The sequence below is a fragment of the Cydia fagiglandana genome, chromosome 6, assembly GCF_963556715.1.
Source record: "Cydia fagiglandana chromosome 6, ilCydFagi1.1, whole genome shotgun sequence".
In the NCBI taxonomy this organism is placed as follows: Eukaryota; Metazoa; Arthropoda; class Insecta; order Lepidoptera; family Tortricidae; genus Cydia; species Cydia fagiglandana.
This window is the reverse complement of record NC_085937.1, coordinates 14,203,698-14,220,418: the sequence shown is the minus strand read 5'-3', so window position 1 is coordinate 14,220,418 and position 16,721 is coordinate 14,203,698. Positions and strand designations below refer to the sequence as shown.

The 16,721-nt window shown below is 39.8% G+C and overlaps 1 protein-coding gene across 1 annotated transcript; it reads right to left on the bottom strand.

Moving 5' to 3' along the window:
- Nucleotides 1-6,681: 6,681 nt before the first annotated feature.
- On the bottom strand, nucleotides 6,682-16,328 carry LOC134665595 (uncharacterized). The gene is made up of 3 exons (XM_063522560.1): nucleotides 15,733-16,328; nucleotides 14,741-14,939; nucleotides 6,682-6,879 (listed from the first exon to the last, which is right to left on the bottom strand). Exons 1-3 carry the CDS (start codon nucleotides 16,091-16,093, stop codon nucleotides 6,702-6,704), a joined length of 738 nt encoding a protein of 245 aa, XP_063378630.1. The 5' UTR covers nucleotides 16,094-16,328; the 3' UTR covers nucleotides 6,682-6,701.
- Between the last annotated feature and the right edge of the window lie 393 nt (nucleotides 16,329-16,721).

Genomic DNA, 16,721 nt, shown 5'->3' with positions numbered 1-16,721 from the left:
GTGCTTAATCAAAGCTAAGATGCCTACAATGCCTACGGTGGCAACTGAGAAATCTAATAAAATATTAAAATCCAGTAGTAGGACATCTACCTGCTGAAGCAATGATTTTATCCATACCTTCTTGTTTAACGGCATAGTCCACTTCTAATTTTATTTTGAGATCTTCAAATTAGTTAATCATTTTTATCAACATCACACACCGCTTTTAAATTGTCCGTCCATACCTATTAATAACAATTTCAAACATTTTCAATAGAGAATCCGCGAGTGACAATTTGAATTGACGGGCGCGCTCAGCGGAAAAAAAGTTTAGGTTCGATGTACATTGTACATTGCTGCTTTTCTTAGCGCAATACTACTCTTTGAGTGTTGCCCTACTTTAGTTTGCTTTACATTGCTACTGACAAGATTTGCTTGACGCACATATGTTGTTTCATATTATCATACTTTATAGGAACTGGATAAAAAATAATTAGGTAGGTAATACCTACCTAATTATTTTTTATCCAGTTCCTACTAGGCTAGTAGGTATGCTAAGCTTAACGATCACCGCAAATGAGCATTACTATTCATATAGTAGAAGTAGTTCCTATTTAGATATGTTATGTAGAACGGTCAAAACTATGGCAATTAAAATCAAGCATGACGCAATAAACCAACACTTATAGTCAAAAATAATTACTTATTTCAACTATTCGTAGGAGCATCTGCGTAATGTTTGTTATCTTGTATTACATCGCACTGCTTTATGAATAAGAATGCGATTATGAAAATTACTTGACTATTCATGTTACATCATGTGGCCTACATTTGACCAGTCCAGTGTGGCTTGCATATTTGGGCGCATAGCTCCTCTGGTGCGTGAACTGCTTAATTATTGGTGGGACGACCTTTACAGCGCTGAGGCCACTGGACACAGCACACATAAAACCAGCAATTGTGTTCCGCACTAAATATGAAAGAGTTAAAACTAATAATTAAATATTACCTAACAGCACAATGTATCTGTCGCAGTCGGATCGTATAATCCGCCGTATTACATTACGGCTAGCCGTTTTCAAAAACAGGGGCGTTTTGAAATGCGGCGGTTTAACGATTAGCCGTATTGAATGCGGCTGAATGAGAATCCGCCGGAATGTATTCGGCGCCATACGTTCTTCAACACGGCTAGCCGTAATGTAATACAGCGAGTCATTAGCCGCCGCTTTGACAGTTTTTAGTTCCCATTTTTAACACTCGTGGCGCTGCCTGACAAACGCTGGGGTGTCCATCAAATCTGGAGTTTGTCGGACTGTTTCTTTTCAAAAAAAAATTTCCTTCGCAACTTAACTAGACGGAGCCCCGCGAACGCGGGGCTCCTATTTCTGAGCGGTTTGCCCTTCGGGCATCTGAAGCTACCTAACGAACCTAACCTACCTACCTATTGATTAAGTGAGACGTCCGTGAAAACGTTACACTTTGGGGAAAAAAGCGTAGGTAGGTAATTAGGTTAGGTTCGTTAGGTAACTTCAGATGCCCGAAGGGCAAACCGCCCAGAAATAGGAGCCCCGCTTGCGGGGCTCCGTCTATTTAAGTTGTGAAGGAAATGTTTTGGAAAAGAAACACATGTAGTGCGGTGGGACCATGGTAGAAATAAATTAAATTGCAAACATTGTCAAACTCCGGTTACGTAGGCGACTGAAAGAACTGGTCACTCTACAATGTACGATGCGGCTAAACGTGGGCCGCCTTATTGAAGAACGTATCGCAGTGACAATCCGGCTAATCGTCGAACCGCCGCATTTCAAAACGCCCCTGTTTTTGAAAACGGCTAGCCGCAATGTAATACGGCGGATTATACGATCTGACTACGACATATCCATTAATTAATTCGGATAGATTTGCCGTTGGACACCACGTGGCCGAACTACATGTCTCAAGGGGCCCACTGATTAACATCGGCCTGTCAGTTAGAACAAAAAGTTGACAGTTCCGAACAACTGACAGGCATAGGTAGGTATACCATCTGGCGGAATGTTAATCAGTGGGCCCCTTAACTACTTACATTTTGAACTATGCTATATTGTGCTCAACATTTTCGTAGGCCCTAAATACAATTTCCCGTAGAGAAAGAAATCACAACATTCACAACCCCCTATAGTCACTTTATTGTAAGCCAACCCAATACACTACAAATTGGCTTATTTACTTCATGTAAAGTTTCATCACGGATATTAACTAGAGAAATAAATGTACAACATCAATTTTCCAGACAAATGGTGAAAGCTAAGTCGTTCAGCCGATGATTATCTCAGCTCTATCTAATGAAGTATCGAAAGCTAACCACATCGACATAATAAATGGCAATTCTGGTCAATAAAGTCTGAAGGAAAGTAAAGTGCAGCGTAATCGAGACGAGATAACTATGTTGACAACTGTAATAAAAGAAAATTATCAATTTTAGAAACAGCAGGTAAGTAGGCACATTGTATGAGTTTTCTTTTCGTAAATCATGTCTCAAGTTGGTTGTTTGGTTTGCAAAATAAAAGACAAATATATTTAGTATAATGTTTATTATCTTTGGCCGTATCGTTTTTAACAACTCTTTTTCTTAACAATATTGGTTTTTAGTTTTTACATATGTACCTTGAGTACAACTAGTTGGGTATTTTTTACGCTTTCCAATAGGTTTTTGGAAACTTAAAATACCGATAGATTTAAAAAAAACTAAGGAACATAAAAATAGTATTCATTATCAATTGAATAAAAGGCACTTTGTGTAAACAATGAAAACACAATATTTACATAGGTTAGGTAAATTGGTACCTATAGACTCTAAACTGTAGCTCACGAGTCTTGCGCAGCTCCTTGGAGTATTTACTTATATAGTACCTATAATATTTACTTATATAGTACCTATAATATTTACTTATATAGTACTACACTTACGGCTGGCTCTTCTAGTTTCCAAAAACAATTGACAACCTATGTATATGTCGGCGGCCGATCGTAAGATCAGGCATATCGTGAAACATAGTCGTGAAACGTGAAAATCTTTGACTCGTTCCCTGAGTCGACGGAGCCCCGCTACGCGCGGGGTTCCTATTTCTGGGCAGTTTGCCCTTCGGGCATCTGAAGCAACCTAACGAACCTATCTTACCTATATATTGGTTTAGTTAATGTGACTATCCTCAAAACAATACACAGGAACATTACGATCTGCCTGATCTTACGATCGGCCTCTAGATTCTAGAATTTCAGAAATGTTGGCTACAATTAGATCTTTTTCTTAAAAGTTTGCCGTCCCCTGCGCTAGACTAAGAGTACTCGAATTCTGAACACTGTTACTAAAAGCCTACGTTTACTGTTTTCATACGGGTCTGTCGAACAAGTTCCATCAGCTACAAATTTAATTATAGTTGTTGTCCAGATGAGAGGTGCCGTGTCGGGAAGGTGCGGCTATCCTAGTATCTAGGTTCAACCGTTCTTTGGCAGGCCTGTCTTATTAGTTGACAAGCGTTGCTTATTATTTACTGGTTACTAAGCCTGTCGAGGAGTTCAAACTTACTACAATAGTCGAAGTCCATATGACAGAGTGCCATGTCGGGGAGGTGAGCCTGACCTAGTATTTAGTCAACCGTTCGTTGTCAGGCCTTGCTTATTTACAGTACGGTTACCATCAGTTTGCCACACGCCGTCGAGAACGTAATTTACTATTCTATACATCTCGCTCGCACTCGCATATTAGTGCAAACGGGATGTATAGAAAGTAAATTACGTTCTCGACGGCGTTTATGTCAGTGACAAACTGATGGTAACCGTACAGATGACAGGGTGCCGTGTCGGGAAGGTGCGGCTATCCTGGTATCTAGGTTCAACCGTTCTTTGGCAGGCCTGTCTTATTAGTTGACAAGCGTTGCTTATTATTTACTGGTTACTAAGCCTGTCGAGGAGTTCAAGCTTACTACAATAGTCGTAGTCCATATGACAGGGTGCCATGTCGGTGCGGTTAGCCTGTCATAGTATTTAGTCAACCGTTAGTTGTCAGGCCTTGCTTATTTACTGGTTCCTTATGAGCCTGTTGAGCGAGTCACTACAAGAATAGTCGATGTTCAGATGACAGAGCTGTGTTGGAGATGTCCGCCTGTCCTAGTATTTAGGATAGGGTATTCAGTATTCATTTATTTCTTGCTTCCATGGTACATTTTTGGGTAGTATTTACATATTTCCAGAGGCGTAGCTAGAGGATATGGCGCCCGGGGTAGGCACCAAATTTGCGCCAAAACGAAATGAACTAACGAAAGAGTTACTTTTTTACTTATTACTTACAGTTTACTTTTAATTGAGACAAAAAAGTGTTTTTAGTACATTGGTGGCTAACAAACTTACGACCCACCTGATGGTCAGCGGTCACATGCGCGTTGCCGACCATTTTAAAACTTATACACTTATTTTTTGGAGATCTCCTTAGACTTAAAGGTTCAATATCGCTTGTGAGTTTGGGATCGTAGACTATTCACAGGTACAGCGCGCCTTTGGACTGATTTGAAGGGTCCAAGGTGGCATCCAGATGCTCCTGCCCAAAGGTGACAGCAGTACTCAATAAATGGGATCTGTCTACCCCAGAGTAAAGTATCGCCTCCCTTTATTGAGCACACCGAGTTTTTTTTTGGATACGAGCGCAGCCTACCCAGCAAGGTGGCTACGAAATTATTGGACGTCACTGATGGAGATCTCAACATCGAGGCTCCCAATACTCCCTGACATGGGAAGGCTTGTGCCTTGAAAAATGAGGTTTTCTTAGCCCTAAACGCGCAAAATTGAGTCTTGGTGGGATTGAATTGGACTAGTTTGTCCCGATCCCACATCGAAACCTGACAAACCTGACACAGGTTTTTCACGACATTCTAGTATCACAGAACGAGCGATGTTATCACGGCATGTCTTATACAGGGTGGTCCAAACCTTGACGTCCATAATTTTTTTAAATTTCTCACGCTGTGGGCTATCAGAATATGTACGTTAGCCGACGTTTCGTAGTTTTCGAATTATGATTTTTATTACTGTTAACGTTTGTTAAGAAATTCTGGGGTGAAGATTTAATTTATAAAAAAACTATTGAACTTTATTGTTTCTTTTTGTAACATAATCCTTGACCAACGGCGCAGTTGCTAAAACAACAGCATCCTCACTTGGCTGAGTTGAGCTGAGTTCAAGCTTAGATGTTGCCCTTACCTAAATAAATAAAAAATAAATAATGATAAAATACAAGCGATTTCAAGGACTTTTTGTTATTTTAGAAACTGCTAGACCCTAAGTTTTTTTAAAAGGTCAAAAAAGTGATACTTAATAGTCCTAATTTTTCAGAGTCGCCGGTCAAAGGAACTGAGGTGGAAAGCTTCCAAATTAGTAATTCATTAAAAAAGTCCTCTTTTGTTATTTCTACTATTATTTTATGGTGTCACTTCCCCATCGCTATTTCATGTTATACAGGGCGTCCCACGGCGATGCCACATGGAGGGAAAGTACCTTAAATATCATAGATAGCATATTTTGCTGAAAGAAGACTTCATTTTATTTTTAAAACTTAGTAAAGTTGCATTCATACTTTTTTAATTTATTTTGAAAAAAAATGTATGGAAAAAAAATTTCGCGTCATTGGAGGAAAAGTACCTTAATTATTGTAAATGAACATCTTACTGAAAGAAGACATTATTTCGATTTAAAAAAACAAGTTGAATTGCATTTTAAATAATTTCATGGTTAAACCGGGAATCGAACCCGCTACACGAGAAAAAAAAATACCTTGTACCAAAAAAATAATTCTCACATTGAAGCCTTTCGATCGGTATGACAAAGCTACAAGGTATTTTTTTTTCTCGTGTAGCGGGTTCGATTCCCGGTTTAACCATGAAATTATTTAAAATGCAATTCAACTTGTTTTTTTAAATCGAAATAATGTCTTCTTTCAGTAAGATGTTCATTTACAATAATTAAGGTACTTTTCCTCCAATGACGCGATAATTTTTTTCCATACATTTTTTTTCAAAAAAAATTAAAAAAGTATGAATGCAATTTAACTAAGTTTTAAAAATAAAATGAAGTCTTCTTTCAGCAAAATATGCTATCTATGATATTTAAGGTACTTTCCCTCCATGTGGCATCGCCGTGGGACGCCCTGTATATGCAAATACCACGAACATGTATTAGAAGACATAAAAGCAAAGCAAAGCTTCACCCCGGAATTTCTTAACAAAAGTTAAAAGTTAAACTTCGTAAACTACGAAAAATCGGCTAATCATGGGGTATATATATTCTGATAACCCACGACGACGATACTAAAAAAAATTTTTGGACGTCAAGGTTTGGACCATCCTGTATACAGGTTGGCTAAAAAATAACTGCATTTTCCTTGCCAGGGAGATTTTGGGATTACACCTACTGAGCAAGTCGCGAAAAAAAATTTGGCTGTGTCCTACATTTTGGCTGGTCCATTTTCTATGGGAGGTATTTTGCCCATTTTGGCGCCCCCCCCTTGGACGGCGCCCGGGGCACGTGCCCCCTCCAACCCCCCCCCTAGTTACGCCTCTGCATATTTCTTATGGTATCACATGGACCCTGAACCCTGAATAGGGTGTTGCAAATAGAAGTAATAGTAGTAGTAGGTCCGTATTTAGTATCCTTTTCAACGAGAAGACCGTTCGTTGTCAGGCCTTGCTTATTTACTGGTTTCTTATGAGTCTGTCGAGCGAGTTCCAGCTACAAGAGTAGTCGATCTGCAGATGTCCGTAGCGAGAGAGATGGAAGTTGTCAGGCGCAGTTTTGGGGAAGGGGCGGGCCCAGTCTTCGTATTCTGGAGACAGCCGCTCGTTGGCGAAGTCCTCGTAGGCGTCCGTTAACCTTAAAAACATAATAATAATGTTATTACGAGTATGTATTACAAAGATCATGTATTTAACATAACGAAAATACAACTGCGGTAACAGCGCTAAAATATTTTGCACGCTCGCTCTAACTGTGTGTTATATAGGTATGCGTCTAAGTAAATATGTACATACTTAAATCGTTCAGGTGGCAGTAAAAACTTCAGTACGGTCAGCCAAGAAAGTGGTCTACCACTTTTCGACTCTATCAATCAGATGATGACTGTACCTACCTACCGAAAGTGAATTATAGAAACGTGGGAAACGTAGGTAAAAGACCCTAGTGTGGTCTGTGGAGTCTCTCTTAAAAAGTTTATAATAATATTGCGGTAATAATAAAACAATCACACCTATTACAAATAGTCCAATATCGCGCAACTAGGCCGTTCAATTAATACGTAACCGTACCGTCTTCAGCAACGATTACGATCTATCATCCGTGTCAATAGATCATAACGGTTAAATAACCGACGAACTTCCTATGGTACGTGCGAGGTGCGAGTATTCACACCAATTTGCAAACGATATTACTGCAGAAGTGCAAAGTCATAGGCTGTGAGATCGTTTAAGTATGTATGTATGTTCTCGTCATATGTACTTACTGTACAAGGACCAAGTATTTCGCTATGAAGATACCTATGTAACATACTCATATATGGTGTTAGTTTAAATAAAAATATTACGTCTTACTTATAAGAATAATATAAGCCTGGCTGAAATATTATATTCCGGTAAATGCAGGCGAATTTTAATGATCAAACCTGTACCAACTCATAACCTTACCAATTAGTCGACTTTGAAGAAGTCAAAGTATATTAAATGAGAAACTAAAACTGGGCAAGCGGGTTTTCCACCGCGAACGAGTAATGAGCGAGAGATGGCAAAGCGGAGCGGACTTCGTTGTTAAAAAATAGGTTTGCGTTTCCACCAACAAAGAGTTTAGTTGTTTGATTCCCACCGCAAAAGAGAAATGAAAAAGAGGAATGAGCGGAGCGGGCTGAACGGAAAATGAGAAATAGAAAATGGATAGTCGATTTCCACAGAGAGCGAGTTCAGTTGAAGTTTTGAACTGGTTGCGTGTGGTCGTGTTTGAACATGATGTCGAGCGATACGGAATCAAGTGATAGCGATTACGAGTTATTATACAAGAAGAAAAAATACATATTGTTGTATATAAAACAGAGAAAACAAGCACGCTTCTTTTATTTACTTGCTACGTCCCATAAACATGGGTATTGTCGAACAGCTTCAATAAATCGCTCCATTGCCAAAAAACACGACTCGTCAGTTATTCAGCTATCACAGCAATACGAAAGTGCGCTCGGTGCCGGCGGCGGTGGGGGAGGGAGGGGCGGAGACAGCAACGAGTCCTTTTCAAACTAGTCGGCCGGACCTTGACGCAGCGGGCTCATTTTAACTAGTTAACTCGCTCCGCTCACCTCTTTCCCTGTGGAAACGCGCCTACTTATGTAATTTACCATTGCGAGTTGACCGGACTCCGTAATGACACCGCTCCACTCTCACGAGCTGAGCGAGCTCATTTCAACTCTTTTTGCTCATTTTGTCATTTCCGCTCGACTATTTGTTGGTGGAAACACAAGTACGTAGTTTAGTCGTGCGAGTTAAACTAAGTCCTTAATGAGTCCGCTCCGCTCGCGGTGGAAAACCCGCTCGTAGCAAACTCCAGTTACTTTGTATACAGGGTGTTCGGTACATCGTTTGCCAAATTAAAACGGCAGATAGGTTGAGTCATTTGCTATCTGCTTATGTCTAGAAAAGAAAATTGGCCATGTGTTTTTTTACTACGGCTCAAGTAAAAATTTGAATGGAACCTGTAAACATATATGGATGTCATTCAGATCCGATTCCGATTTATCCTCTGCCGATTGTTTGTGTTTACGAATAAATCAATTCTATTCTATTCATTCAAATTAATTCCGTAGCGTGATTTCAAGTAAACATGTGCGCCCATCTCACGCGCAGTTTCTGAGACAATTATGAGCATGGTCGGTAATGTCGGTATGAGTGGCTTTCTCGCTATCCGAATTTACCTCAACAATGCTGGTCCACGTAATCCGTGACTAGAAAGTGGGTGTGCCAAGTAATTGCTCTTATGCTACATTATTTCCGGTGCACTTCCAGTAAAAGGACAATTATATCTTGAAAGGGTTACTTCATAGATCACATAGACACATTAAGATCATCTTAGTTCATAATAAAATAAATCATTTATTTACATACAATATATATACAGTGGTACAACTAAACGAAATTAATAACTAGCTTATATCTAAAATAGGCCCCTGAGGCATTGTACCAAGGATGCTGGCGGCATTTCCCCGCTGTATCGCAATACTGATACGTTGTGCGAGGTAGCCGCCAGCTCTTCGGTCACCAGTTACGTCAACCAGACGCTTCGCGATTTCTGCGAACAACTTAAGCGCGCTGGGACCCCATTGACCTAGAGTTTCAACTCCAAATGGTACAAAATGGTACTCTCTACCGAGGCTCTTATATTTGCTACGTTTTAGAATTTCGGCGCTTTCCGCCGCCCCGCCCGCTCTTACAGTAGTCCGTTGGAGGTGGGACGGTGCCAGCGTGTCTACACAGGTAGCATCCCACACCAGCATCCATCCCAAGCTCCAAGGAACTAAAGACACCCCGTCGGGCCTCTTGCCATCATCTCTGGATTAACGTCGTTCATAATTAACTAGAGTAGATTACCTACATGTATACAGGACCATTTATAATTAAACATCAGGTATTTAGATACGTATCTATGTATGATTTACTTTAATGACAAACCACAGTAAATCTTATGGGTTATAAAAAGGCAAACATAAAAATATACTGCTATACAATTTAGTTTATAATTATAATGGGGTTCTAGGCTGGGTAGGGCTGCCCCATCGTCAAAACCAAGGATTTTTTATTGATCTAAGGGCCCCCCCACATCTGGCGTCTTTCGAGCGTCGGCGTCTGTCGGCGTCGGTCCAGCGCTATGGAAAATGACGTCGCTGCGCAGTTGCGTCGACACTGCGTCGACGTTGCGTCGACGTCGGCCATAGAATTGTAGACGCCGACGCTCGAAAGACGCCAGATGTGGGGGGGGCCTAAATCTGTGCCTTGTCCCACGGATGCACAATGCCCATTGCACATGCTTGTGGCACGTCCGATCTTAGCGAACCCAATACGACACTGAACTAGTGATTATATATATCTTTGCACTGGACACCCAAGGAACTTTTCCAGCGGTCGGCGATATCTTTACCAATATGTTTGATGAATGCAAACATTTGAGGAGCAATGACTCTAGGTATAAATTGATAAAACCATCCATGTTCTCATTCATTAACGCTCTTGTTAATCTTTGTTTTTTTTCCTTAAGTAGCAAAACCGGAAAAAAGCTTCTTCTTCAATTAATGTGCTACCATTAGGTACATAAGTTTAATGATACAATAAATAATTATAATTAATCATCCTGAACGTCTACCAAGACAGGCTACCACTTCGCTCATTAGGTACATTTAATACCATAATATTTATTGAATGTAGTTAAGAATTAATTAGCAACCATCGGAGAAAGTGTCTTCCATTCACATTCCATGATTACTATCAATGGAGATCACAAGAAAACGAATACATTGTCATGCAAGTTTTTCTGAGACTGCATTGATGCTTCTTAGTAATCGGAGGCAAATGGATTGCTAATATTAAGTGAACAAGTTAAACCGAGAACCGTATACTTGGAATTGATACCAATATCATAAAAAAATCGACTATCACCATTTTAATGTTTCCTACAACACTTTCGCTTCCGAAGTAGGAAAGAGTCGTTGTTGTAATAGATTATGTATTGGCCATTTATTTCTGCCATTCCACATTTCTGAACGTTTGGTATTATTACTTACAATAATTGAGATATTTGAGATTATCTAACATTGAGAGCGACTAAAAATTATTAAAAAAAAGGCGTATTATTCTTTAAGTATTTAGTCAGTAGGTACGAAATTTCGGAAGGAAATAAAAAAAACTGTTTTTTCTAGTTTTTTTTAATGCCTAGCCTATTCTGATTGTTTCGAAAGCGGTTCTGGTTGAAGAAAATGTCACTTTTGATACTGACCATGAAGATAAATACTGATAGATCATAATCCATAACTAATCTAGATCAATACCATAACATCTTCTTCTTCTTCTTTATATTTAAGAGCTGTGCTCTTGTCGGTAGAGCAATCTCCAACTCGTCCGGTCCTCTGCCAACTCCTTAACCTTCTGGTAGTTATGACACGACCTGAACCTTTTCTTTTATTTGGTACTATAACATGTTACTGCAATCAAGGCGCCTCAAGGATTTGGGATCAACACTTTAATGCAAAACCTTTTTGAAGCAAATTTTCACTCCAAACAATTTTAAAGCTCACGCTACCCGTTGGTTTTTTACACCTTCAACCAGATTATCCAAACACAAGCAAACATATCGCAAATTACGATGTCATATGACGCAATGCAGTGGTCACGGGGGGTCAATGTCGGCAGTTTCTCTCCAAACAAGAAACGAGCCAGATTCACACAGGTGCAACTTTCATTTGTAGGAAGCAAAAAGCGGCGCGCATTCACACGAGCCCCAGGTTCACAGTGAGGCGTCGTTATAATGATAATAGAGCGTAGGGCTGTAATTTGTAGGAGCACCATGGGGGGAATTAAATCATTATTGCAATTACTGTTTTAGAATCTGTAGATTATCGAAAGGCATTGTTTTCTCCAGTGTAATAATGGCTGCATGAATGAGAGTTTTTATTGATCGTGAAAGGTAAAAGTTGCATACTTACTTATTAAGTAAAAAGATACTACTTACTGATAAGTTAAAAACACGGCAGACAATATTGAAAGTAGGTAGTGGACGTAGCGCGTAGTGGTTATTATCTTTAGTTGACAACCCTGTTAGGAACTTACAATACTTACATGGTGCACCGAGCAACGTGCGTTTTTGTCGTTAATGCTTTCCGTGGAAGTCGTCACGCGCTTTGGCGATGAGAATGGGAACTTACAGTAGGTAAATGTCTATTTAAGTAAATTTATTTTAATGTTTACGATGGAACTGTTTACAACTTTGTTAAGATAAGTTTTTCAAAAGGCATTTCTAGACCGCGTGAATGTGTTACCCCAGCTTAAGACTCATGATGCTAATAGAAACGTAATTAGCAAAAATTTTAGTACCTACGCATAGCAATGTACAAATTGCAGAACATTCCCAAAAAGCGGAAACGTTCTCGAGAATGTTCTCAGAACATTCCTGCAACATGGAAATTATTGTTTAAACAAGAGAATATACTCGAAATAAAGTTTAAATAGGCATAACTTAAAACTAAATGTTATTATGCATATATTATTGTCTATTACAGTTAGCTATTTTGTTGATGTGATAAATTTACCAATAAGTTGCTTAAATTCTCACTGTATATCAGAGAACATTTCGACTTTCGACAATTTTTTCCAAAGCTTTTTTTTTTGTTTCATTAGAATCTAGAGGCCTCTATCTCCCGCCATGCCAAATCTCAGCGCGCTCGGACCAACTTGAAAAAATTAAAAAAAAAAGTCGGCCATTTTGATTTTTTTTAATGCAGTTTGTTTTGTCTCGGGGCCCTCTATGACATTTGGTCGAGCACCCCCCACCTATCACGCACCGTTTAAAAGTTGCCATACAAAATAAAAGTAGCCAGTTTTCCCGCAATTGTAGCATTTTTCAAAAAAAAAAATATTCATAGGTATCTAGGGGACCCCGAGATTCCGTGACCAAAATTTCAGCGCGCTAGGACAAAATTAAAAAAGTTTAAAAAAAACGTCGGCAATATTGAAAAAAAATGGCGGCGTCAAAAACTGCCAGGGTCCCTCTATGACATTTGGTCGAGCACCCCCCACCTAAGTCTGACCGTTTGGCCGGGCCGTCATACATTTTTCTGACCGGAAGCGGACGACCAAAAGTCTGAATTTTCTGGGGGTAAGGACTACACCTAAACAATCGTGAATATTCATGGTATAAACTACGATAAATAAATAAATTCTCGTTCTCGAGAACATTCTCAGAAGTTACCGAGAATTTCTCATGTGGAAAGTTTCGCAACTTTGGAAACTTCTCGTGCGTGCATTGCTACCTACGCATGAGGTAATAAATATTTTTTACTCTACAAAATAAAATTGCTGGCGTCTATTAAGGCTGCATCTGTTTTTAACTATGAAACTTTTAAGGTCCAAATCAATCGGATTTCAGCTTCATCTTCCGTCTTATTTTCGATTATCAGTACCTAGGTAGGTATATTATACCTAAGGCATGCAACTTAAGGGCAGATATAGCGTTTGAATAAGACAATTGACTATAAAAGTGCATCGGTGAGGCCTTACCTTTACTTGAAGATAAACAAACTTGGTAACGGCTTACACATCCAATAACCAGGAACTATCGACCTCTTATGCGAACGGACGCAATATACGCACTCAATACCTACGCAACGATACTTGCATCAACTTTCGCTGCAACGCAAAAACAACAGCCCATCATAATGACCGGTAGCGCTAGCTGTCGAGAGTGTTAGAAATCCTCAGATGGTTCCCGTGAGCGTTTCTATTAATCGTCTTATTAGCGTGAAACGTCTGCGTTTTGTGGTGCTCCGGGTTTTTAATATAACTTCGAGAACTGTCGAGTATCATGCTCGGGAGAACCACTATAACTATTGCTTGATTATGCTTAGTTGTTAAAGAACTCGAGGTCACCTTAGTCTGGTTATCCGAAGAATTAATATCGCCTGTGCTCGCGCGTTAGAAGAATGCACGATCTGGCGCAGGCATTTGTGATCAGCGCGCGGAACGCCGCTGTGCTTATATGCGGTTAACGCTATCAAATGGTGTTTGAGCATGGTTATTGACTTATTTTGGTGCTTTTTACAGTTTTAGGTGCTACACCGACGCTACAAGTATTATGCCGCAAATCTTGACGGGAAAACGCTATAACTGCACTAAAAATCTAGGTATTTTGAATTCCCCTAAGTCCCTCCTACATAAAACTCTTAAAACACACACTTAGCTTGACTTTAGGTCATCCTCATACATTTCCTTTCTAAACTAAGTCTACTGTTTGTAAATAACGTAAGAAGGTATTGATCAGTATAACTGAATTAGGACTTGCTCTATTGCTCTAAATGATAAAGTGTCATACCTATGTTTTTGCACTATTGATACAGTGTTTGTTTCTAAACAGTGTTGTGTTTGCTGTCCATTCAATTTACTACTTGAACGTTGAACTACTAATAGGAACAAAGAAAAAGCACCTACGTTGACAAGAAAATCAAATATTATGACAAGAAAGTAGTAATAGTAATAATAGGTCATCGTGTTCCATAAGCTGAGTCACGAACAAAAAAGTCTTCAAAAGAATTTGGGGTTTAAGTACTTAATCATTATAGAAAATACATTAATCTTGAATTACTGCCTGTGTAGATACTGTAGATATGTCATAACTATCGTAAGCCTAAAATATGAAATGGAAATAATTATGCCGGGGCCAGGAAGAATGTTCCTGATTTAACGTATTGTTAGATGGACCTTTTTTACGCCACTTTGATATGCTTCAAGAAAAAGTTAAGAGTAAGTAATTGTTTCGAATTATGTTTATGTACTTACAACAATAGTACCACGGCTCACGTAGGGAGCCTAGGGTTCGCTGGGCAACCACAAGTTCATCCAACTGTGGTCATTGGTCAATTTTTTGTCCTTAACTTTCAGGAATAGAAAGACAAGCCTAATTATATTGTTATTCTAATAACAGTAATAACATAAAGAGTTACCTGGAATGTCTCCTATGTTTCCCGTATCCGAGGTTCGCCATCATGTATTCGGGGTGGTGCGGCAGCGACATCCTGGAGCGCGGCGGCGGGGGCAGGTAGCCGGGGGGCGGGGGCAGCACGTGGCCGTAAAGGGGCTCGTAGATCATCGGGTGAGGCGCGTATACGGGCTCTTCGATGTACATGGATCTTCTGCGGTCTCCTGGATTGGGAATGCCCTATCATTAAATTTAAATTAGGCAAGGCTAAGATGCGAAGGGTGCGTTTCCATTGGTTTTCCTCTCAGCGATTAGGAATTACGGCTCCATGCATCAAAATGAAAAAAAAATGACCTTTGTAGGATCACTCGTCTCAGTCTGCCTGATCTGTTACAGGCAATTTTCTCCAAAACTACGGGACAGATTGAGTTTTGCAGCAGAATGAGTGAGGAGTGAGCCAAGGACGGACGTGACATATACGAGTAGGTATATCAATTTAGTTTTTATCATAGTAATTTTACAAATCAGAATAGGTATTTTTAACCACAACCCGTATTTTTGTAATTTTTATTCAAATTTAATTTATGAATGGTTATAGCGGCGTCGAAAGTTGCAAACCACATTCTTCATTACAAGACAGAAGGAATTTGCTACTTTAGTCAATAATTTCTAAAATTGCGAACCTTCTAACTCCCGAAGAAGTTACGAGGTTTGCGACTTTAGCCGACGATACCTAGCTAGGTAAAACTCTACCTGAAAATTATGTAGGTTTTATTTCTTTAATCTTTATTTGCAACATGACTTTTTTATAGATTTGGAAGAATTTTTTGCCATACTACAGCTGATATCTGTGTCATAAACATTTCCACTAGTTTAACTAAAACACCTGTCGATAATTACCCAGGTGTTATCAATTAGGTAACATTACGATCCTCGAATGTGGCTTAACTAGAAACAAAAGAGATAGTCTTCATTGTTTTATTGACTAGGTAACTATTTGAGCGTAACTATACTTACGCATTGGTCTCTCATTGTATATCATTTCTGGTATTACTCTCGACATCTTCCTCCCGTACACAGCATATTCGCATGGAATAATCTCTGGTGGCGTCACGTTCCTCCTCGGCGGCAGGGGCGCCGGCGCTTCTTCCTCAGAGTCATAGTTTTTAGTCGGAACGTAGTAAAAACTAGCACTGACTGGCTCGCCAGCAAACGAATGCAAATTCTCCCCCTGACTTGCGTCCGTATCCTGAATGATCCCGTAAGCTTCGTTATCCCAGGGGTCCAAGTACACACGGTGGTTAGGAGAGTCCTGCTCCTCACCCTCGCTATCAAAGTCCACAGCGGCCCAATACGGGCTCCCGGCGTGTCCCGGCATCGTCACCGAACTGTCACTAGAACTCACTGAATCCAAGTTTGGGGACAAACATTACCGCACAGCACGTCCCATCCGAATATGGTATGTTTTATTATGTGCGAGTGATTGTTATGCTTGACACGGAATAGTCATTCGACAAGCGAACGATGCAACAGGCGGGGAACTTATGGCCGTGTGCGCGCGCCGGCACCTGTCTTCGGGCTTCGAATGCGAGACGTGAGGACCGCGCGCGTTCCACCAGATTACTAGATGTTGCTAATATTTGTAAACTGTGGATTCACACGCGAACTTTGAAAGCAGTTTTCGTAAACTGTGCAAGTAGCACCTTCTTATCGGAATAATTATACAATCTTGTTCATATAGGTAATTGTTGCTTGTTGGCGTTGAATAGGCGCACGACTTATGTTAACTAATAATTAAGTAGGAACGACTTATGTTTTAATCGCTTGGCTATCAAGAGTTTTTGTCAGTAAAAGTTACTTAGTGTGTAATTAGTAACTTTCATTGTAGTGCAAGTATGTAGTAGTTGTAGTGTTTTCGTTTTCTGCTCTACTGCCATAATAACCTATTGTTTAATTAGGTTAGATGTACAGAAAAACGTTGAAACGTGAGTGCTCCTCATAGTTTA

Excerpts from the sequence above, each read along its gene's own strand:
- LOC134665595 (XM_063522560.1), bottom strand. The coding sequence starts at position 16,093 with ATGCCGGGACACGCCGGGAGCCCGTATTGGGCCGCTGTGGACTTTGAT. Across the intron at positions 14,940-15,732 it reads ATACAATGAGAGACCAATGC|GAGACCGCAGAAGATCCATG; the intron begins GTAAGTATAGTT and ends TTCCCAATCCAG. Across the intron at positions 6,880-14,740 it reads AAACATAGGAGACATTCCAG|GTTAACGGACGCCTACGAGG; the intron begins GTAACTCTTTAT and ends TATGTTTTTAAG.